This window comes from Pieris rapae, chromosome 12, assembly GCF_905147795.1.
Source record: "Pieris rapae chromosome 12, ilPieRapa1.1, whole genome shotgun sequence".
Taxonomy (NCBI): Eukaryota; Metazoa; Arthropoda; class Insecta; order Lepidoptera; family Pieridae; genus Pieris; species Pieris rapae.
Window position 1 is genome coordinate 6,152,123 of NC_059520.1, and position 24,330 is coordinate 6,176,452.

The window sequence follows — 24,330 nt, forward strand, 5'->3', positions numbered from 1 at the left end:
AATAGGTGGCTGGTGGCTCACCCCACAGTGCCAGAAGGTTCGCGAGTATGTCGCCGGCAAATTAAGAATTGTGACCTTCTTTTTTTGGAGGACATTTTTCTTGAAAATATTTCGACGTGCCGTTGGTTTTACATATGCGCGAATTATTATTTTATATTATAGCGTAATTGATATTTGACTTACGTCAAATCCATTTTTTTTAACGAAATTAATAACCTTGGCTTTTACGAATAAATTGTGCTAGCATCAAGATGCTGCCATGTAAACAACTAAAACAAAGATTGATCCTGGCAAATTATTAGTTACAACACACGTTAAACCGTTTCGACTATATAGTAAAGTGTTGTTTCTGTATAAATATTTCCTTAAAAGAAAAAAAACTATCACGTTCTCTCTAGTCTTCCAAGTAGGTGTCTCTCTAGTCTTCCATCTGTGGATGGAAAAGAGAAAAAACTGTGTATAAATTACTATAATAATTGACAGTCGGATCATTAATTGACCATTGGGTTTTACCTTGTAAGGATTGTTAATATAAGGCGACACGTTAATAACTCGCAATAATATGTAATCGTTTATAAATATAATATAGTAATATTACGAACACAATGGTTACATTCCACATTTTAAAATAATCTAATCTACAAGTGGAATTCTATTTTCCAATAACGCTATCGAATCCTTGCAGCAACTCGCCATGTAGCCATTTCTCTATGGCTTATAGGCAGACTTTGTGAAAACTTAGACATCCGCCCCATGGAGCTTCCAGAAAGTAATATTTGAAGATAATCATAATAAATAAAACAGACAAATATGTACTATATTTAAGGGGCTACAAGCTTAGTTACTTGTGTTGTCCCCTTTGAGGAGCACTTTCGAGCATATTCCAGGAATGGCAGTAAGCAAATAGCAAAAAAGATTTTTTTGACATTTTAAAACAATATATTTTACAGCATATTAGGAGATTGCCATCGTAGTTACGAATACATATAATGTAGCTACTTTTCTTAGCTACCAAGAAATGCGTGGTAAGATGAACAGAAATAATCGGTGTATCTTGTTGATTCCATGAGATACGGTGCACAGCAGCAGCAAAGAAGTCTGTAAAAATACGCTTAAAGTACAATTAAATCAAATGAACTTAAATTAATTCCATAAAACCGTAGAACAGATGTCGCAAACATGGTACCGCGGGGTACAAAAACTGAAAACCCGGGATGCTCAATTTAGCAATCTGAACAAAAAGGCGATTTTACAAAAAAAATATATTTCACGTTTGTAAGCTTATTCATGCACTCTCAAATCAATTCCAAGTACTAAAAGGCTTTTTATAGCCTGTAGAGTATAGATTATTAAATACTCTGTAGGTTCTCTACAGGCTATAAAAAGCCTTAGGCTACTTTAATTTAAAAATAAATTAATAAGTAAGTGTCTTAAACTCAAACTCAAAGTTACTATTCATTTAGGTAACTAAGTACACTTGAAACTTGAACGTCAACGCTCCGTTACGGGTCATACAAAATGTACGTAAAGTTTAGTTTAAAAATACCAAATAAAGTGATAAGTTTCACTCTTGTGCTGTTTATATTGTTATCATTAGCCGAAAAAATCATTATCATTATGATGCTGTAACTCCAAATCTAAACAAGGAATATTATATCAGTAATAAGAGTCGCTTTATTATGCCTCGCTTATCTTTATTACTCCACGTCCCTGGAGAAATCCAAAAAAAATCTTGGAATTAAGGACTGCAACGTATTGCGCCATAAAAGTTGTTCATATCCGTTGGAATGCTAAATAAGGTTTCCTTATAATATCTTTCAACCAATGCGGATAGGATAGGATTCTTTAGCCAGGTTTGCAAATTTTATTTTATCTTCTACACTCATACAACAGAACAACATGTAAAAAAACACTTTTTGATTTTTTTCTTCAAATACTGGGGTACAACATTTTTATCGTCGATATTGTCTAAACGTTATATAATTTTTAGATTTAAAATCCAATCAATATAGCACAGTGTAGTACAGTACAATATCCGTGACTAATACGAATTATTTAAAAAATGTGTCGTTTAAACGCGTTCTTATCTGTGTAGAGTGCATTTTAGTTTATTTGAGTGAATAAAAGATAACGAAAGGATCCACGTTTTACTTTAATGAACATATACCTTTGTGTATGTAGAAAGTTGGGTATATATTCTTAGTTAATGTAACTAACACATTAGCTAAGAATATATGTATACCCAAAAAAAGAAAGACAGTTTTACGTTAGTAATCATTAATTACATTTCAATATCTATATAATATTAGTACAATAAGAAAGATGCAGTAAATATCGTATGTTACGTTTCGGGCACAAATTTAATTCTTTTGACATAGGTAATCTCTTAACTTAGTCACTATTTTTCGTAAGTGCCAAGGTATTTGAAGCAATTAGGGCAGTAGTGATCCGTGTTCTTTGCTGAGCTTGAACAATACGGGATGCAACAGCAACAACTGTAAAATAGATATAATGACAAAAGATTAGATAATAAAAGGTATTTGGTGCCCGAAACATCGCCTGTTTTATTTTAGTTATCATCAAAAGCTTTTTTTTGGTCGATTTCTGGACGTATGTCTCTGCTGTTTCACTCCAATACACCCTGGACTATCCTATCTGCGTACACTTGGAGCCAACCTCCTCGGCGATGACGTCACCTTGTTGGTAGGCGGCCGAGTGGTATTTTGTTCTGCCCGGGTCTCGGTTCTTGTCCATGCGCGCTATGTGGCCTACCAACCGCCACATACATGTTGCGACAGCCTTTACTACGTGGCTCCAGTTAAGTAGTATGATTGACAAAAGTGACCATTCAATTCTATTCCGTAAATTTTACACACTAAGTATGTATATAGCGACATTTTATTGAGATGCTGTAATTTATGTAAAAGTAATTTAGTAATGCCAAGTTATTGAAACTATACGACGAAAAACAAAAGCATTAGACGTACATTATGCCCGAAAACGGAAGTGAGAATTGGCGGGGCACATAGCAAGATGCATTAATAAAAATTAGCCAACTACATTGAAAGGACCAATGTGAACAAGGAGTATAGGACACCCAAGAAAAAAGGTGGATAGAATGTATGGAATCAGAAAGCGAATGGAGAAAGAAAGCTGTGAATAGGGAAAGTTGGAAAAAGCTGGAGAAGGCCTTGAGAAGACAGTTGGGTAACAAGTACGAAGAAAAGATAATGTATATAACAAATTTAAATCTAAGTATATTGTTAACATTTGAAAAGATCGAAAATAAACGGGCTTTAATTTTAACTGCCTAATACCTAATACCTGCCGATATTATGACATGATAAAAAAAAAGATTTAATTAAAAAAATCATCTTGGTATGACTTTTCTAAGATCAAATAGAATAATCGATGGCAACGTTCAAGAAACAGATTTTTATTTCTTACTCGATGTAAATATTTTTTCTATCTGAATTTTCATTTCATGTATTGGTTTTTTTGTCTTAAATGAGACAAATTTAAGACGCTTTGACATACAATATTTAATAATTTAAAAATGTATTTCTGTTTTTATAAAAAAAGGAAATTTAAATCTTAGTTAAATGTTAGATATAGAGTTTCATAAATTATGTCAAAAAATATACTAACGTGTATTAAATGATGTTTATACATAGTCATATAAAAGCCAGATTTTCCTTCAAATCCATTTGTGACTGAAAATATTATATAATAAATATAAAGAGAATAATACCATATTAATGAACAAATCGCAGCAGCTATATGTGTCCTTGAAGTAGTTGTATAACGAATCCTGGTCTTCACAGTACTACCACAATGGGGACATGTTATTGTGGAAGTTTCTGGGCCGAGCAGGTTTGCCTGAAGCACACAAGAAACTTGTAGAGATATTTTACTATAAGGTAATAAACTTGAAGGATATATATATACTATGTTTTTTATAGAACAGGGGGCAAACGGCCAGGAGGCTTACCTGATGTTAAGTGATACCGCCGCCCATGGACTCTCTTAATATATATTTATTTATATACTACATAGTAAATAAAAATATATATAGGATAAGACGAGTCTTGGGTAATATAGTATTAATTAACATTTCAATACGGGTTTAATTCGAATAATAACGGTTTGTTTGATAAGTTACATATATTGTTATCAATGTACATTCAATTTCAATAATCTGTATAAACGAATATATGAAAGAAATTACAATCATGTGAAACCCTTATAAAATAATATGAAAATATTAAATTGTAGGTATAATTGATAAGTTAATTACCATAAAGGAAGGCTTGGTCTCCACAAATTGTAGTTGATTTGTAGCCATGGTAATATCCTAAAAAAAACACCAATACCGTTTTATTTAAATCTAAAAGAAAAAGTATTGTTCCTAAATATATAGGGCGCAAAAATTACCTCTTTGACGTCTCTCCCATCATAGAGATGTTGTTTATCCATAATCGCAGAATTAATAAATATATCTAAAAATTAAAGTTAGACATTAATAAAGTAACAATCAAAATTTATTTATTCACACTTCGTTACAAAAACAAATAACACAATACATACATAAAAATATATTGTGTCGCCTCCTCGTGGGCCAGGATTAAATCGAACGCGCAATTGTAATATATAATATAAATGCCTGTTATTTACTTATATTATGTTATTGATCACCCGTCTAACAAGCAACGGGGCGCGGAGACAACTGCCGCACGATTCGTCAATTGCACAATTCGGCAGCTGTCCCCAGTCCCCACAAATTATAAGGGATAACAAGCGATCTCTTCTAGGCAACCTTTGTAAGGAAAAAAACTAAAAAAGACATATGATGGGTTAAAATGCAAGAAGTGCATAACCAAATCTTATTTAAAAAATATAGAACCTTTATCAAAATAATAAAAATATACAAATCAAACAAACTAAAAGGCTAATCTCACGGATTCATGAATTGAGAAGCAATATAAAAGAAATAGAAATACAGGAGTTACAAAAGTCTAGATTGAGCAGGATAGGATGCGGTAGGGAAGTTTATGCAGAAGTGTTTAAAAAGATGTTAGGGAAGTAGCCAATCGTTAATCATTTAATAAACAAAATCTGCCAAAAATTCAGTTGTCTTACCTTAATTAAACTAAAATTAGTAATTCCCTGAAGCAGACCAAAACTCAAATTGCGATTAACACAAAACAAGTGTACAAGAAACGAAATCCTCAATACATTTGAGATTTCAGTTGAGATGAAGGTCAATCTTTAGGCGTACGCTAAAAAATTGCCTGGCTCTACTTAAATAACGCTTCATTGAGTGATAGCTAAAGTGAACATTAATTGTTTGACTCAAAATGACAATGGTTTCATTTAGGACAAATAATAAGTATTCAAAGAAAAACAAACACTTTTGTAAAGTATTAATAAAATGTTAGTTGGCTTAAAAGTTACGAATCACAAAATATAAAAAATAATGTTATATATATATATATATATATATAAATAAATAAAACTATTATATATATATATATAATAGTTTTATTTATCAGAAGAACAAATTTGTTTTAATATAGCCGGTGACGTATTTGCGTGTTGTTCTCACGAGTATGTAAGTGCGTGCCTCCTGCTGATAGAGGACAAATCTTTGTTTTTAATTTATTTTATTATTCTTTATTACTCAAGATGAGATCATATGGAACATGGTATAATGGTTGCAGCTCCTTACAAGAATTGTGTAAAAAAAAAACTTGGCGATTAAAAAGAGTGGTGGAGAGTTTATTGCCAGTTCTTCTCCTCCGTTGTACGCACTTGATTTGAGAACTGACAGTAAATGTAAAATTAGAATCTAACCTGATCAATTTCGGGGTGATAAGTCGTAACAGTCTTATTCTTTGTTTTAACCTCTCTATTTAAATTATTCATACAAATTCTTTTGTAAGAATGACGAATATTTAAAGGAAGAATTGGCTGAGAAGATTATGCATGAAGACTCTTAACCCTGAAGTCGTAATTCTTATTAATCAATGAAAATTTTGATTGTACGTTTTAGGTAAAAAGTCAAAATTTATTTATTCATATAGGTAACATATTGTACACTTATGAACGTCAAAAAAATAAATATTAAATGATTCTAATTTTACATTTACTGCCAGTTCCCAAATCAAGAAGCATGTGAATTGTGAAACAGGAATGTTAAGACCCAAAAATCGAACATATAACTGACACAGAAGGCTGATCACCTGCTTGCCTATAAAAAAATCATCAAAGAACCAATGCAATCGCAGTTTCATTATTGTATATAGTTTTTATTAAAATGGTAAAAAAATTATGTACCTACTTCTTAGAATTATAAGCATGTTTTGAAGTAGGTACTAAAGTATGCTTAAAAAAACCCATGCATATGTATGATATTATCATCATCATCAGATCCATCGGTCACTCATTACTTTCTTGAATCTTTGGTAACTAAGCAACGAAATAATAATCCACCAACTTATTCTCAAGAATTATAAGTATATACGTGATCGAATTCTTAAGTCAAGATGCATTTCTTGTTTACATTTCACGATACTTAAGATAATGTACTTTGTTGCTATGGTTTGCATATTTAGAACACAGGAATTCGATGGCTACCCGATGCGGGCCTCTTATTTCAGAGCCCTACAATGTTGTCTACTGTTTATGACACAGGAATGTATGCTTAAAATTAATGTTCATACAATTGATTGTTGGGAATTAGTGAGTCTTCTCGTATGGAACACATTAATTAGGACAAAAAACCGTCGTAGAACACTAACAATGATTTGTCTTTGAATTAATGTTTTGACTCATAATTGATATCTTTAGGAATACGATAACCAAAAATAATTTTCGAAAATTGATGACAACTTTTTGAGAGCGGAATTTTATTTTTTGCAAATGTTTATTTCTTATTTTACTACATCGCAAATAAAACAAAATCATGCTTAATTTTTTTATTCAACAATTGTCAACTACATAGTAGGCAATTAAACTCACAAATTATATAGAATTCGAAGTAAAGCATCAGAAAGTTTAAAGTATAAAAATTAATTATTTTATATAATTTTGGTCCGGGGTATGTAATATGGAGCGTGAAAAAATAAAATAAAACTTAATCTGAAGTAGAACAAATGAAATATTTTTAACAGCGTCTGCCTATTTTAAACATTCATTCAACACAATTATTATCATTGTTAACGAAAAATATTGAGTTACCATATGACAAAAACCGCGTCCGGTCCTTTATAATTTAAAAATTAATCAGTAAATTTTTGTAGAATTTCTACAAAATTAAATTCAATTAATTTAATGATTAATTTACTAATTAAATAATGATATATTTTATTTCGTAAATAAAATATATAATTTTATTTACGAAAATACATATATGAAATAAGCTTTATAAGTGTAGTTCAATGTCAGTTTTTATATAGATACATTTCACGTATTTTTGTTTTTTATAAATAGAGTCAAGTTTTCATTTCCAAATTTAATTAAAATCCTTGTCTATAGATTTTCGAATATAATAAGCACGACGCTGCTAACAACTTGAAAAACCGTTGTGTTCGGAAATCTTTTATTAATTAAGTGTAGTATTAATCAATCTACGGACATGTAATATCAAATACAATGCCTTAAAAATACTTAAATTGATTACATAATTGAATTTATAAAGCTGCGTTTTAAAGATTACTAAGGGTTGCTACAGGAATTTCTAACATCGCAATATTGATATGGGCTGGTAATGGTTTCCAACACAAGCATGAACGTGTTTTTTAAATCTCTGAGAAATATTTCAATTATTTCTATATTGTTAATAAAGCGAGCATATAAATTTTGCAACACTGAACTAACTTGAAAGTTTTGTTATTTAATTATCTTCTCTTCTATTACCCACAACGATGAAGGATTAACACCGTAATGGTAATTTTAATTTTTGTATGAGTTTAAAATAGGATTATATACTCTCTTGTCACAAGAGAAGGCCATTGCAAGCTCAAAACAAATCTGTATGTATCTATTTAAAGAGTTGTAACATTTTAATAATCTAATATTTTTAGCGACATTATTAATTAATTAATAAGAGCGATGGGTACTTAACATAATCACGTTTAATAAAAGGTGTTTGAAAATTGTTACTCGCCAATATCAATATTCTTACAAATTGACTTATTGCTGCTGTTGAAATAATAATATAAAAGATACTATTGAATTAATTGTGTGTGTAGTAAAAACCCTCTTATATGGAACTTTTTTAATAATTGAATAAATAGTTTTGATAAATCAAATCAGTAGCTTAAATGTTAGTATCGTTTACAATATTTTTCAAATATATATCGCGTATAATATTTGTATGAAAACTTCTTCGCCTGTTATATCTTCATACGAAACCCGGACACGTGTTTAAAACACTCGCCAAACCGATGTGTACTAAAAAAATAGCCTTTTAGTTTCATATGTTTCATTCTATTCTGTTTCAACATATCATAACGAACCCAGTTAAAATTATACATGAATAAAACCACATACAAGTTGTTTTCAATATCAAGTTTACAATATGTCAGTTTTATTAAAATTCCAGTTACAGGGTTTTTATTACACGTGTTTAAAATGTTTTAAACAACAAATGCTTCGAGGGCAAGCATGGAGAGCGACGCAATCGCCGCCACGGCGGGTACCGTCACCACCCACGCGAATATTATGTTCCTGAAACACAATGGACATTTCAACACGCATTACGATTAATGAGATATGAAGAATATTTATTTATGCTCAGCGATTAACTCACACGGAGAATAATAGTTCGATATACGGTAAAATGGTTTTAAACAGGCATAGAATACGATGCAAATATGTACATGGGGCATGTACACATTGGTATTCAAAGTTCTGATGTAACTTTACTTATTATGCTTAATATTTTTTTCTACTCAAAATGATATACTCCGCAGTCTAGGTGGGAACTTAGAAACGCACTTTCGCGTTTAAAATAAAAATAGACTATTAAAAAGTATAATGCGATAGCCTACAGTGACGTGATTCGTGAATGATATATATGTATATATTACGTTATATAATATATAAGATACATGTGAATGTTTTAAAATTTTTTGATCACTTATAACACTTGTTGATAAAAAAAATAATCTATGTCTTTTTAACACAGAGAAAACATATAGACAAAAACAGGCAAAAGAATTTTTGTGCAATAAGATATTTTATAAGACTTCACAATATAAACAAATTGCTTATTCAAGAACAAATGAGATTTTTCATTTCTAAAGAAATGACATTCAATACAATGGTTAGTCTCTAGACGGGGAAATAGCGAATACAAATAAAAAGGTATTATTAAAAAAATCATTTTTTGAACTGAATCGTCCTCTATGAATTGACGTTGATTTAAATAATCTTACTATAACTGTAACTCTTGTTATACATTTAGTATCATCCAGTAAAATTTTCAGTTCCTAAATTGTTTTGTTCCTCGCGTGTCTATCTAATATTATAAAGTTCGTTTGTATGGACGCGCTTATCTCAGGAACAGTAATTTCCGCTAGCGATTGGCGATACTAATACGGGTTGCACACCAAGAGCTAAGCTTAGTTAGTTTAGCTTAGCTCGTATAGCTGACGCAGTTTTCCATACTTGTGTGCAGACCGCAAACTATGCGAACTTATCTATGTGAGCTAACTAAAATATACGAAGCTAAGTTGTGTATGCCGATGCTCAGCTACACGAACTAAGCTAAACCCCTCCCCCTAAAACTCATAATATAAAGTTCTAAACTCTCCACTTGTGTGCCGAGATTGATAGTGTTGACATATCCAAATCTGGAACGTCTTATTCTTAAATAATGATAAGTCAGTAATGATCTTCTTTTTCTATGTGTTACGTATTCATCATCGGAATTCGGAACTTTATTCATCCATTATATTCATGGCGAGCGACGTCTGTCTAATTGAACTATGCAACACTGACTGAGCTTTGGCTTAGCTGTTGGTGTGCACGCTATTTATTTCTAGCTTAGCTTAGCCTAGCTTGCTTGGCATAGCTTACTTTAGCCTTGGCGTAGCTTAGTTTTCGGTCTGCAACCGGCTTAACGTTTTTACGGCGCTATCCAAAGGTTGCGACATCAGGGTTTCGGATATCTAGAGAACTACATTGAACTTTGTATGTTACAGAGTATAGTTCGAATAAAATAATATAATCAATGCATTTTTGCGATATGCAATAATACTTTCAGTTTTAAAAAAATAGTGTTAGTACAACCATTTGGGCCTCCGATTTCTATATTTCTTGCGTCGGCTTTTACTTTTTTTATTAGACAAATAGATGATCAGCCCTCTACTCTTCTTGACACGCCGTCAACTTCTTTGTGCCTATGGCATGCTGGTTTCAACACAATATTTTCCTTTACCGAGCCAGTGTTGAACGAAAATATTGACATAGAAAGTCCTTTGTTACAATACTCGTGCGAGACGACGTCATTATCATTGTTGTTAGTGGAACGAAGCAAAATAATGAATAAATTAGCGACATACCTGAATAAGCTCCAATCAACAGACTTCTCCGAGAAGTATCCCACGCAGACTACTGAACCGACCTTGCAGTGAGTAGTTGATACTGGGAGGCCAGCCTTACTGGCTACTAGAACTGTTAACGCAGCACCCAGCTCTATTGTAAACCCCCTGTAATCATGAGTTTATGAAGTTTTTATATCATTATTCTTAAGTTTTATTCCACATTAATCAAAGAACAGAAACAGCAAGAAAATTTTGTGACATTTGTTATATTGACTGTATTGTATAAATAAACATTTATATATTTATTTATTTTTATTTTTGTTCTGTATAAAGGCCTACACAATCATGTCATATTAATCTAACTATACTAAAGAAGAAAAAAACATGGAGATGTTGACTAGGCGGAAAAGCTACGAGTACATTGCCTCGTCAAATATTCGCACAATGCTGCCTGTCTTGATTACAAGTGCCACATTGATGATGCCTTTAAAAGGCTTTCTGCGTGCTTCATGGCAATAAATTATATATTTACATATGTTATTTGTTAAATTACTTCTCTCTATCATTTATTGTTTGTTTTCCTTTTTTTTGGGTTGGGTAACTGTTAATAGTCAAACTATTACGTTTAAAAAATGAAAAATTATTACATAACTGACAATAATTATTTTTCGCTTAGACGCTTAATAATTTCTTTTTTGTATTTTGTAAATTTTCTTAAGCTTGCTTTACCTATTATTGTTATCAATCACTTCTCATGTTATTTATCTTTAAGTTCATTTCGTTTTCTTTATTAGTATACATTCTTGTTGATTTGGGGCCATCTGTTGAGACAAGACGAACACAAGATGTCAGAAAGCGCAGCACCTATTATCGAGGTCACGCATTGATTCTAGTTGCTATAACTTCTTTTTTTTATTTCTGTCATTATGATGACGAAAATAATTATATAATGATGTAATCACAATCAGCATGTCAGCTAATATGATGTGTCATCAGGAAACACTAAAACCAAATACCTAAAGGCACCAGTACTGCATTTGATTGCGGACCCGACATGAGTCCAGTACAATCTAAACCATACTCGAAACCACTTTAACTCATACAAAAACTTTCAACAACATTTATCAGGCCATGTATGAGTGTTAATCAGAAACAAGTGTACATAATATTTCGATATACATATTAATAAGAATTACAATATCTACCAGTATTTAGGCTGCAAATTTCCCCGTACTAGACTATCTAAAGTTAATCATTCTTTATTGGGAAAACGGATACTCTTCTTTAGTAAAAGAGGCCTATTAATAAATTTAAGAAATGCACGTACGTTTCACAAATGTATATTGTATGAAAAAGTCACTGATTTTTGATGTCTTAAATTTGTAATCTATAAATTGGAATAATATGAAATAACTAAAAAAAATTACTTACGTATCAGGTGTTATGCTGGTAAGATCCTCCCCAACCGTCTGTATGACCCTTCGACCCCAAAGCCACAAGCCAAGGGCGATACCAATGCCCCCAAATACTAATATCGCAAGGGGCGTTTCAGCACGCGCATGCGCACCTCCCTCTGAATACAACAACCATAGAGCCACTAATGGTCCTATAGCGTTGCTGTAACAACAGTATATTATTATTATGTATATAAACACACTAGCAGCTTAATAAGCTGATGCGCGCATATTTTGGAGAAAATAACTTTCCGGAAGCCTATTCCAGTCGGCCACAAACCTAAACTAGAAAGTTCTTTATGGAATTTGTGTTATGTTGAGTGGTCTTAAGTTTTAAAGAGCTATCTCAAATACGTTGTACAATCAGAAAAAAACGAGATTTAAAAAAGATTAAAGTTCATAAACTTTTTATGTGAACTAAAACACTATTTATTACATGAAAACCTAATTAAGTATATAAAAATATCTGTAATTAATCTTAATTGTATTGCCTAAAAAGTAAGTTATTTGCTATATTAAATGTATTCGAATATGAGTAGGTACATATGTAAGGAAAATACGCCTAAATAAGGCTTTAAAAACATGATACTATACATTTAATATATCCATTTACGATGTCCTTTTACTTAGGGAAAAGTTCAGTAGTTTTTTAGATCCCATATTTCTAGTCTCTATATAAGTGTAATAAGTTTGTCACTTTCCAATATTACATACAAGCAATTGTATATAAATATTAACAGACCCCTTGTAATAAGTCACAAAGATTTTCAGAAACCATTTTATTAGTATCTATGTTTCATTCATAAACAGATTCGCAAAACCAATTTGGCATAGATTCTTAATAAAATGTGTAATACAGTAAATAATCATGACAGATTAGATATAATTAATTTAAACTAAATAAATCAATGGCGCTACAACCTTTTTAGGTCTTGGCTTTCTGAATCTGTTACATGATCATTTTTAAATTTAATAGGCAAGTAGGTGATCAGCCTCAAGTGCACACGTCGTCGACTTTTTGAGTCTAACACATGTCGGTTTCCTCAGATGTTTTTCCTTCACCGTTAGAAGGAAACTTCATTGGTGCACAGCCGGGGATCGAACCTACGACCTCAGGTAAGAGAATCGCATGCTAAAGCCAACTGCTCTAGAATTAATTTCACTACATTAAAAATATTGGAAAAATTTTACCTTACATCATTACCACCGTGAGCGAAGGCGCCAAAGGTAGCCGTGAGCACTTGAAGGAATGAGAACAGCCTCAAGGTATCCGGTGGGGCTGGAGGTGGGACGACCGGTGGTGGAGTAGTGGCTCGGAGCAAGGGCGCTGCACTGGAGTTTGGTGTTATGGCTGGGAGCCCCCTGCCCTCGCACTCTATGCTCCAGGCGCTGCCGCCTTCGGGGACTTGTAGTATGACCCCCTAGCATAGCATACGTAATTGTTAGATGCTGCATACTTATATCTATGCGTAAAATGACGATTTGAATGAATCATTATTTATTGCCTGGTCTCGTCTGTTCAATAGCGTTGATTTGAGAACTGGTAGTAAATGTGAATTTGAAAAAAATATTTTTGCCATTTAATTTGACTAGATTTATAGAAATAAATTATATTTGGTTTTTATTAATTACGGTTTCTGGGTCAGAGGGAAACCAAAAAATATATACAGTTAGAATTACGCATAATATTTACCCTATCAATCTTCGGAGTATCAAATTCAACGGCACAAGACATGGCCCGTACCGCAGACATCCTTCCAAATTCAGCCCTCGCTATTGTATCACACGAGTCCATAAATCCATTCTTCGAGTCGTAGCTCTCACCCATCCCCACCAGCTGAGTAGAGTCCAGACTCTTACAGCAGCTCAGAGTCTCATCGATATATTTGAGGGTATTTATCTGAGGGTCTGCGTCTATCAATTGCAAGCGGGACTTATCAGGCGGGCTAAGGCTTCGGGAGAGAATACTGCAGTCGTCCATCGTTGCTAATAGAGCGTTTCTGACGTTCATTTCTCTGACACCGAGGGAACATTTGTCCGCATCGCTTAGGGTCACCATTTCGGCGCTCTCGGCTATTGCTTCTAGAACCTTCCCGTCTTCAGAGAGTAATGACGTCGGACGCTGGGGAACGCCTTTACCACAGTTTGTTGGCGTGTTTGCTGGGGTTGTTTCTACGAGTTTACGATACGTGAGTAATGGCATTTCATAATAGTGAAAAATTGTTCGATTGAAATGGTGGAGTGATTGACCACAGGGGCCAATATCGGGCGGAGAAGGAAGCTATCATGAGTCGGCCTAGTACTCGGAGACCTGCAGATCTATTTCTTGCTTTCCGTTTCAGAGGTCAGTGTCTTGTGCTACGAAAGTCGTCGCAGAGGGTGTGTGTGAGTGTGTGAGTGAGTGTGATTTAATAATTGACATAATATTTAAAGTATATTTTTTATATTTAAATAAGAAAAAATAAAAAAGAGCACTGTTGGCTTTGGGACTGTCATGAGGTGGTAATTTGTAGGTTCGGTCCACGCCTGTGCACCAACGGCCTTTCTATGTGCAACCCTCACTCGGCAACACCGAAATGTCGTAAATTCAAAAATCTATCAGTAGTCACAATAGAAAATATATCTTTAATCTGTCATTTTTATATCATATACCTTCATTTCTTTGATTGTCTTTTATATATAAATAACCAATGAAAAAGATTATTTAACAGGATTGTTATTAGATAATAATATAATACATACCATTAGACACGCCAAGTACAAAATTAACTGGTTTGGGAATAAGCTTTCTGCGAAAGTATGGCACTAAGAATAGTCTAACACAGACTGCAATCACTGCACCAAGAGCTATAGAACCTGCCAGAGCCAACCACATTGGAATCTTATCCATCGCCAAAACTGAAATAAATAACAGATAAATCATAACTATGGACTAGAGTAATTATATATACTTATATATATACTAGCCTGATATTTCAAGGGATTAAGATTTTAAACAAAGTATGAAAGTACCGACCGCAGTGCTATCTGCCCATTAGTATAGATTCACTAGTGCTGCTATCCAGGGCACGCCTATAACACGCATACAAAAAAATCATTCAAATCGGTTTCGCCCGTTAAGAGCGGTTCAGTGACATACACAGTGTTAGACACAGCCTATCTATTGTAAAACTAAGAATTAGGGTGAAAGTTAATTTAAAAAAAATAAAAAAAATGTGTATTATTTCGTAGTATTTATAAATACTTATTCCCTTAACAACCTGATAAGCGAAACCTTATTTAAATTGATCAATCCACTCCGGAATATATCAGGATCTGAATTTGTATAGTTTGAACTCTTGTTCGCCAAGAATTTGAATGAGAGATGCCTGAATTCCTAGGTTTGTTTTTACAGACCGAATTCGGAAGGTACTCCTGAACCTTGGGAATGAATAAGGATCGACAATGTTAATATTCTGTAACAGCTTACTGTTCTATATTTAATATTGATAATATATCCCTGCTTTCCCAATTTGTCCCTCATACATAAGAAATCTCTATTGACCTAATGCCATAGGTTTTATATTAGTAATTAATATATCACTTAATAATATCTAACTTCTTTATTCGTAAGTTTATGTACCAGTTTATGTTTAAGTAAATCGAGTGAGTAATCAAAAGGTAAGTGCAGTAGGGGGTTGCGCCCGCGCCGCGTCTTTTGCCAAACATATTTACTATCTACGATGTTTTCTTTCTTTTCGCACAAAAGCGTAAACCAAAACGGGAATGTGGCATGTGAAAATCATTGGGAACTATTTTTAATGTTTGACTACATACAAGTTGTTTGATGGTTTGATGAAGGCATTTCAGACTTAATAAAATCTATTATTATTATCATACAATGAAACGTCATTACTTATGGTAAATATTGCATATAAATACTTACGTTTCGGCCCATCGTGTACAACACTCAACACATTAACAGCGACAGTGGCTCCGTAGAAGAACGGGAGAGCTTTTAATCCAGTTGTTAAGGGCTGAGATGCTCGGAGAATGAACCTACGTACCAGCCAGAATAAAACCGCTGATACCGCACCACTCAACACGGGGGAAATAAACCAGGACAGCACTGAAATCATATCAATACTATTTTCTTTACATGCTTTACGAGATAAAAAATTTTTCATTCCTAAATTCAAATTATAAAGCTGACCTGTCTTTTTACTTGCTAAACAAAAAGCTCGAGAAACAATCAAACGACAAAGGCGAGAGGCGTGACCCACTGATGTGGGAATGATGATTAGCCTCTTTTCCAAAAATGGAATCTCGCTATTGGCCTAATGGGCCTGGACAGCTCAGCTCGGGCTGATTTGAGGAGCTCGGACGGAATGGGCATTGTACCGAAACTAGCACAAACCCGTCTCCTGCGACGCCTGGACCTTGGCTATGGGCCGTCCCGTGGTGGTCAATCGAATAAAGGCAGGACGGAAGCTCACTGGAATGACCTCGCCTTCCCCAATGAAGGCAGTTTTTACCCTAATCTGAATTGACTCTGCGGCGAGGGCAGCTTTTAAAATCTAAATCTAGTAAATTTTGAAAAACTGACATTTTGTGCATTTTTGTCTTTTAAAATGCCATGGTTATGGTGCATTTACAAGCTATGTCTTTTTAGTGAATCACGTGTACCTATTGATTGAAAGCAATGCAATCCTAGCATTGGGCAATGTAATATTACTATATTTTATCATAATATAAACTTGAAATAGAAACAAATTTGAGATTTAGCTCCCAATGAACATTTTATTATTTTAGATGTCGGCAAAAAATTCCAAAAAACGTCCAAAAATACGCTTGTTCGACGATCTGTCATCAAATTCAGAATCTGAACGGGATCAGGATCCTTTCGAGGACAATGATGGGGATTATGGCTCTGACATGAACTATGAACCACAGCATATAGACGAAGCTGGCGCCTCTAGTTCATCAGAAGAAATATTTTCATTCAGACCTCGTCAACGCACGTCTGGAGGCCCTGTCGCTTCATCGGATTCAAGTAAGTCTGATATCTCAAATAGAAGTTCGGATTTTGAGCGGGACGATAGATCTACCGAACATGTGGAACCAATTTAAGAATCAATAGACAACTCGCCACCCCTTCTTACATCTCAGTCTCAGCATAATAATAATATAGATCCAGCACCAGGGCTGAACCGGCAAAGATCTCCTGTACCAGAGGAACAGCCATGGACTCATACAATAGATGATATTCCTGTTTTTGAATTTGATACCGATTCACCTGGCATACAATTTGACGTTAGCTCTCAGACAAGGGTTGAACAAATTTTCGATCATGTTTTTCCCAAAGAGTTAATCGAGTATCTGGTCCAGTGTACTAATAATTATGGTACAGCTTTGTGTAATTCGAACAAACCATCAACCCGATACTCAAGGTCTCAAAATTTTCGCCATACTACCGTTGCAGAGATGAAAAAATTTCTTGGACTTTCATTACTACATGGACATATTCGCATTCCTAAACAACAGAAACTATTTACATATGATGACCCACTATATTATCACCCGGTGTTCTCATATACAATGTCTTGTCGGCGTTATGAGCAAATACTTCAGTGTATGTGTTGTTCAGAGCTGGGTGCAAAGGGGGCAGAAAAGATTAACAAATTTACTGACATGTTGACTCTGAATTTTAGAAATATATATGAACTCGATAAAGAGCTTAGTTTAGATGAGTCCTTGCTATTATATCGAGGTCGACTTCAGTTTCGGCAGTACATTAAGTCCAAAAAGGCAAGATATGGCATTAAATTCTACATCTTGGCAACAGCTGATGGTTACGTTCTGAACATAATAATGTACAGTGGAAAAGACGAAAACACCCAATTCACGGGTGCAATGGGTAAAAAACTTGAACGGTTGGTAATGCGATTGATGAGACCATTTTTATTGAAAGGTCATGATCTTTTTATGGATAATTATTATAATTCAGTCACTCTTTCTCAAAAACTGCTAGATTTGAAAACACACACAAACGGTACTCTTCGTGTCAACAGAAAAGATAATCCAAAAGATGTGGTGGACAGGAAATTAAAAAAAGGTGAACATGTTTGAGTAAGGAAGAATAAAGTATATGTATATAAAAATACTCATTTCTGATGTGTAAAATGTGTTCTAAGAACAAGAAGAGAGTTGAAACCAGCTACAGGTGCATTGGTTGCCCGGGACTTCCTGCGCTATGTCCTGAATGTTTCCAAGATTATCACCAACTCCTTGAACGGGAAGAACAAGAGACCCTTGTCTGAATTATTGCACATTTTGTAGATTTACGTTCCTTTTTTTGTGATTTTATTAACGAGAGAGGTTTTGCAAGGACTGTTAGTAACTACGACTGTTGATCTCAATTCATAAATAAGTATTAAAAAGTTTATAGACTTTACTCCACTTAGGATATGTGATTTATTTTCCTTTAAGAAATATATAGCTGTTTGTTAATTTACTTTTAGTTTTAAATAAGTTTCAGACGATTTGTCGATTTTTTTATCGTAGTGAAACAAGTATAATTGCCATTTTATGTGATAATAGCTAAGGTTTTGTTTATTTTTTACGTTGATTAATTATGAAAGTTAGTTTTTTTATAACTCAATTTTAGTAGATTTCATGGAGATTTGTTTTTGAGAATAGATGATTGTTTCACAAATATGTGTCCCTTCTCTTAAAAGGCTTGAAATCTTTCGACGTAGTGTCGGATTTAAGCAGACGAACATATGTCCAACATGAAACTACATCGCAAGACGTTCACGTCTGTCGACGTAGTGTCGCATTCGAGCAAAGAAACACATGTCCAACATGACACAACGTCGAGAGACGTCCTCGTCTGTCGACGTAGTGTCACATTGGGGCAGGAAAACACATGTCCAACATGACACAACGTCGCAAGACGTTCACGTCTGTCGACGTAGTGTCACATTTGGGCAGGAAAAAACATGTACAACATGACACAACGTCGCAAGACGTTCACATCTGTCGACGTAGTGTCACATTTGGGCAGGAAAACACATGTCCAACATGACACAACGTCGAGAAACGTTCACGTCCATCGACGTAGTATCGAGTTTTGACAGGCACATATATGGCCACCATCACACTACGTCGTGGAACGTTTGTCATTTAGTATGGAAAATTCTACTGCCGTAATGTGGTTTCAAGGGTAAGTGCTCACTGTCAGCGAACGTGTTAAGAAGTGAGTCTTTCTCAAGCCCCTGGGTGTGAGAAGGTAAAACGTAAGACGAAACGTTTTGTTCGTTTGACATTTGTAAGCAGTTGTAATGATATGCGCACGAGTTAAGAGTACCAACCCTATAGATACATTCTTTGCTAACACGAAACCAAATTTAGGGCGTGGGTTAGCAACGACCAATACTTAGTAAGTAATTTCAATGTATAAATACGAGAAGAAATAGATATTAAGACGATAATTGTTTAGATCTTTATTAAGTACTAATACTCTGTTCATTTAAATAAATTATTTATAAACCAAAAATCCGTTGCCGTTTCTTTACGGGTCAAGCCCACGAGGCGGCTTTTCGCCGGAGCTTGGCCAAAAACCGGGTCTACGTCCGGTCAACAGTCTTGTATGGGACACTATGACGCTAACCACACGACGCGACGCCGGCGCTCAACCACCAACCAACCGGGCACGGTGCTTGCCACATCTACGTCCGGTGCGCAGTGGAGTATGGCAGTGTGTAACCGGGTCGTGTACAAACCGTCTTGTGTGCAAGCTCGGACGGTTTCTACCGCAAAAAACCGGGCCGTGTTAAAACCGGCTAGTGGGTTTGAGCCCTTACTCACGCGCTTCAGATACATACCTATAGCACCGAGCGTAGACCATCGCACTCCAATTGGGCCCTTAGCCGTCAGAGTAAAACCGACAGTAGCACCCACCACAGAGTGTGTCCCAGACACGGGCAGGCGAAGAGCCGTAGCAACAATGAGCCAGGCTGCGCCTAAACATTAAAGCGGCGTGTTATCAATGGTTATAGCATAGCTGTCGTCACTGAGATGCCTAAATTAATATGCAAAGGGTTTATAATATATAATTTAACCTTTCTAAATTAACTAAGAGTATTGTTGTTATTTATTAACCGCGAGACACGCTAGTCGCAAAATATTTAATACCTATTTTAGTATAAGTGGTTTTCTATTACTACCCACTGCTCCTATCTTATTAATATATCCTTAGACCTTCATTATAAATATTGTTTACCGCGAACAATACGGAGAAACAAGGCGGAGGACTTGTTTATATATATTTAACTAGCGGACCCGAAATTCTGCATAGTATTTCAAGCGATAACAATATTAAACAAAGTTTGAAAGTATCGACTGCAGCGCCATCTGCACGACTGATTTGTTCCATGCTCCAGAATTATTAGACAAAACATTAGCGTAGCTAAAATTGTGAGCTGCATAATTATTTAAGAGAAATTTTGAAGACGTCCACTAGTTCTACTTCAAGTTATATTATTATTACTTAGGTATTCTGTTTGTCGTATATATTTACCTGCAATTAGGGCAGCGAGGCACCCAGCAGCCAACAACCTCTCTCCGCCGTCAGCATAAAGTGACACATCCAGAATGCCCTTTCTCATCGTATCTGATACTTTATAGCCTAAAACATTAACAAAAATAAATCCATAGACCAGAGATGACACACTTATGATATCATTCAGACGTTATTAAATCGGGGAATGTGTATGTTATAGTCTTTCGTGTTCGGTTTTATGACCTAATTAGTCGTACGTGAACCACACTTCGAAAGATATTATTTTCTAAATGAAGATTAACAGCGCATATATAAATTGAGATATGTCACACCAAAAATAATAATATTGTAAGGGGCACAAGAATAGAAAACATTTTAACTAGTGTATGTATTTATGAAAATTAAAGAATTTTTTTTTTTTAATACTTTTTAGTCAAACACATACCTATTAAAACAGCTCCAGCGATTTCGAATATTGTTGCAAGGATGCATGCCTGTGTCAACGTTAGAACCTTGGAGCCAACACTGGTACCAAACGAGTTAGCCACATCGTTGGCGCCAATACCAAACGCTAATATGAACGCCACGATAAACCCACACACCACAAGCCATAATAAATCATCGGAATATGGTTCCATTTCTACAATTCTTTTTTTCTAACTTTTTAACAAAATCATCGTTAAAAGGCAGAAATTAGCTCACAGTGACACACTGCTACTTGCACTTATTTAAATATTAACAATTAAAAAATTATTGACTTCCAACTTTTATTACAAAATTTAAAAATCTTTAACATTCTTAACCTTACGATCTTTCCTGTCTATATTCTTCAAATTTAGTTTTTAAGTGGTGTGCGTCACAACGTAAATGTCTTAGAAAATCTTGGAAAATATTGCGGTTCTTTTAAAGGCTTCATTTCTGAAAAATATAAACAGAACATTACTGGCCAAGAGGTTAACGACTCTGAGGTTGTAGACCCGGTTACAGCAATTCACGTATCGGAAAAACATTGTGAAGAAGAGCGATATGTGTCAGGAAATTGAGAAAGCAGAAAGTCTGACTAATTGACTAAAATAGAAAAATTATGCTCACGGGACTACGTAGACATTGCAATCTTAAAATCTATTAATGGCTTAAATTAACATGCCGCAGCTTAATAACTAATTAGAGTTTACCTATACATAGACAACTAGTTCAAGGGTAAGACATCCTATAGATCTATTGATAGATTTATCTTTTCAGATAGAATCACGCATTATACCTATTTTAAGAGTGAAATACTATTTCTTAGATAGATTCATAGTTTATTAAATAATGATCTAGGTAACGTACTGACAAAAGAATGCTCTACAAAAGGCAACATAATTGCGGCAATTAATTAATTTGCTTCGTTTGATGCACGTTTGTTATTAAATTCCACGGCCTAACGAGAATTAAATAAGATTACTCCCGGGTTTGTTCGCCATTATTTAAATTTTGAATATTACGAAACTCACGAAGCATTTAATAAATAAAAAACAGCAGACAAACGTAACTCTATGCGTATTAAAGAATACAACTGTGGTCTATAGTAACAAAAAAACTAAATAATTAATGTAATGATTAATTAAATACATTAAATGTAACGTATTTAAAGTGGATTGATATCTATAAGTTTTCCTAACCTCATGCCATTGCAAATAGGCTTCCACATGGCACGAAATAATATCGATTAAATTTTTATGACGAAACTGTGCAAAAAAGATTGAAAATTCAATCACATTCACCTAAAATTCCATTTATAGACTAGACTATAAAACATTTACACCATGCCAATTATGTCATATTATGTATAAGACAAAAATCAACCAAACAATGGTAATTACGCACTTACGATTTTTACATTGAAATATTTATAAACAATAATTAACTACTTACTTTTTAAAATTGAAGAATATTATTCTCCTTGTACTCAATATCTTTTTTTGCACTTATAGCCGCTCAGCTGTACTGAACACGCACCGAGCCGAGGTTTTGAGCCGTTTGAATGGAGCATGCGCGAGTATCACCCCTCTAAAAAACCCCTATCGGCTTTTATTAAAGGAACCAAAGGCGCGGCTGTTTGCAAACCCTATAGAAACAGTCCTATAACAGTGGAGTACGTAAGTCTTATTATCCTCAAAGTGTACTTAGTATTGACATCAATAGGTACAATTCAGTTTGCAGCAATAGCGTCTTCAGACCTGCGTCATGGTTTAATAACTACGATCTCAAACGTCCTTGTAATTTAGCTGTTTTAATAGAAAGTTTAAATAAGCTAATATCCTTAGAAATTAGTGTCTCTATATGTTGTTTTGTTGTTCCTCTATTATTATATTATACAAAATTAGGGATTGTAGTTTATCAAGTAGGTACTCATCGTACACACATTTTGAAATGTGCATAAACACTTATAAAATATCAAATTTGTAATTTTTATTATTTAAACTGTTTATATGATTTCAATTATATAGGAAATAAATTATTTATTTAATTGATTTATGTTATTGATGGGGTTCTTTAATTGCGTCAAAATTGATATTTTTTTTATTAACTTACGTATTTACATACATTAGAAAAACCAAAAGGTTTTTCGGTTATATCTACCAAATTCAATTCTGCAAAGTCTTTCTTTTACTCAATATAAAAAATCATATGAATAACAAAAAAATACTATTACTATTTGAGTAAACACTATTATTTTTCAGATTAAAATCATACTTTATGCGAGTTTTAAAAACTTAGTAAATATTTTACATAAACAATTTGTGTTTAGGTGGACTACTGCGCCACATCGATCCACCGCGATTCAATGCTGTTTTTATATTATTATTAACTCCATCTATATATTTGTTTAGCATGGGTAGTTTAATTATTCTTAATTTTGTAGTAAATTAAAAAAAACAAGCTACTCGTTCCACCATATTTATTCTTTGAGTGTAGTTGACACTTTACGGTTAGTAAAATAAAGTGTTATTGAGAGTAATCGGTATATAACATGGCTTTAAATAACGTTATGGAGCAAAATAAATTTAAATTACCATTAATTTAACAAAAAAGCCATTATGTATAAGGCAAGCCATAAGTAGTCATTAGTTAAGCGAATTCAAATATTGAATTCAATAATTATGGCCTAATTCATCTTACGTTCTAATTTATGTCGAAGACTATTTTTTATTGTCATATTATATATGTGTATTTTTCGTTATTAAAAAATTATAATGAACACGTAGAGAAGGTGTATACAGGGGTCTAGCCATATTGGTACCGTAAAGTTTTCGACATACATTACCGCTTTTGCGTAATTGTATTGTCGAAAACGCTTCGTTCGTAGCCAAGCGACATGTCACTACACTATCGCAAATCGACAGCGTAGCTCCGAGCTGCTGTTCGTAGCACCTTGTTCCGTCATATTATCTCTGGATTAAATGTATTTCTAATGTCACTTTAATTAACTTAATAAAAGTAAACAATATTATTGTATATTGGCAATAGGAAGCTGCAAAATGGACTTAAGGGAATATGAGCAAGATCGAAATAATTTACGATGTACGTAAACGTTGTGGAAACATGCAAAGTGACATAATATAATATGAATTTCAATGGTTTGTTAAAATTAACTATGAATTGTTTCATTTTCTCACAAAAATTTAAGGTTATGAATAAATAAAATCTTTTGAACCTGTTTAGTTTATTAATATAATAATAATTACTTATAGTTTATATTTTTAGGATTTGGTCACAAAAAACAAATCTGCAGAAGCAA

The 24,330-nt window shown here is 33.8% G+C and overlaps 1 protein-coding gene and 1 non-coding gene across 4 annotated transcripts; both read right to left on the bottom strand.

Annotated features, from left to right (window-relative positions):
- Positions 1-2,133: 2,133 nt before the first annotated feature.
- LOC111002080 lies at positions 2,134-5,225 on the bottom strand. 2 transcript variants are annotated; one of them, XR_006750553.1, is made up of 6 exons: positions 5,140-5,225; positions 4,588-4,833; positions 4,435-4,499; positions 4,298-4,354; positions 3,752-3,879; positions 2,134-2,495 (listed from the first exon to the last, which is right to left on the bottom strand). It is a non-coding gene; the product is annotated as an uncharacterized LOC111002080 (transcript). The 2 variants fall into 2 exon arrangements; XR_006750554.1 differs by lacking the exon at positions 4,588-4,833.
- Positions 5,226-7,377: 2,152 nt separating this feature from the next.
- Positions 7,378-22,580, bottom strand: LOC111002868 (sodium-dependent phosphate transporter 1-A). 2 transcript variants are annotated; one of them, XM_022273134.2, is made up of 11 exons: positions 22,464-22,580; positions 20,992-21,464; positions 20,565-20,672; positions 19,870-20,007; positions 15,930-16,112; positions 14,747-14,902; positions 13,698-14,176; positions 13,196-13,425; positions 11,982-12,167; positions 10,569-10,715; positions 7,378-8,730 (listed from the first exon to the last, which is right to left on the bottom strand). In XM_022273134.2, exons 2-11 carry the CDS (start codon positions 21,182-21,184, stop codon positions 8,640-8,642), a joined length of 1,911 nt encoding a protein of 636 aa, XP_022128826.1. In that variant the 5' UTR covers positions 21,185-21,464; positions 22,464-22,580; the 3' UTR covers positions 7,378-8,639. The 2 variants fall into 2 exon arrangements, 1 of the variants encoding a protein (XP_022128826.1); XR_006750545.1 differs by lacking the exon at positions 7,378-8,730 and having other exon boundaries at positions 10,580-10,715; positions 13,201-13,425.
- Between the last annotated feature and the right edge of the window lie 1,750 nt (positions 22,581-24,330).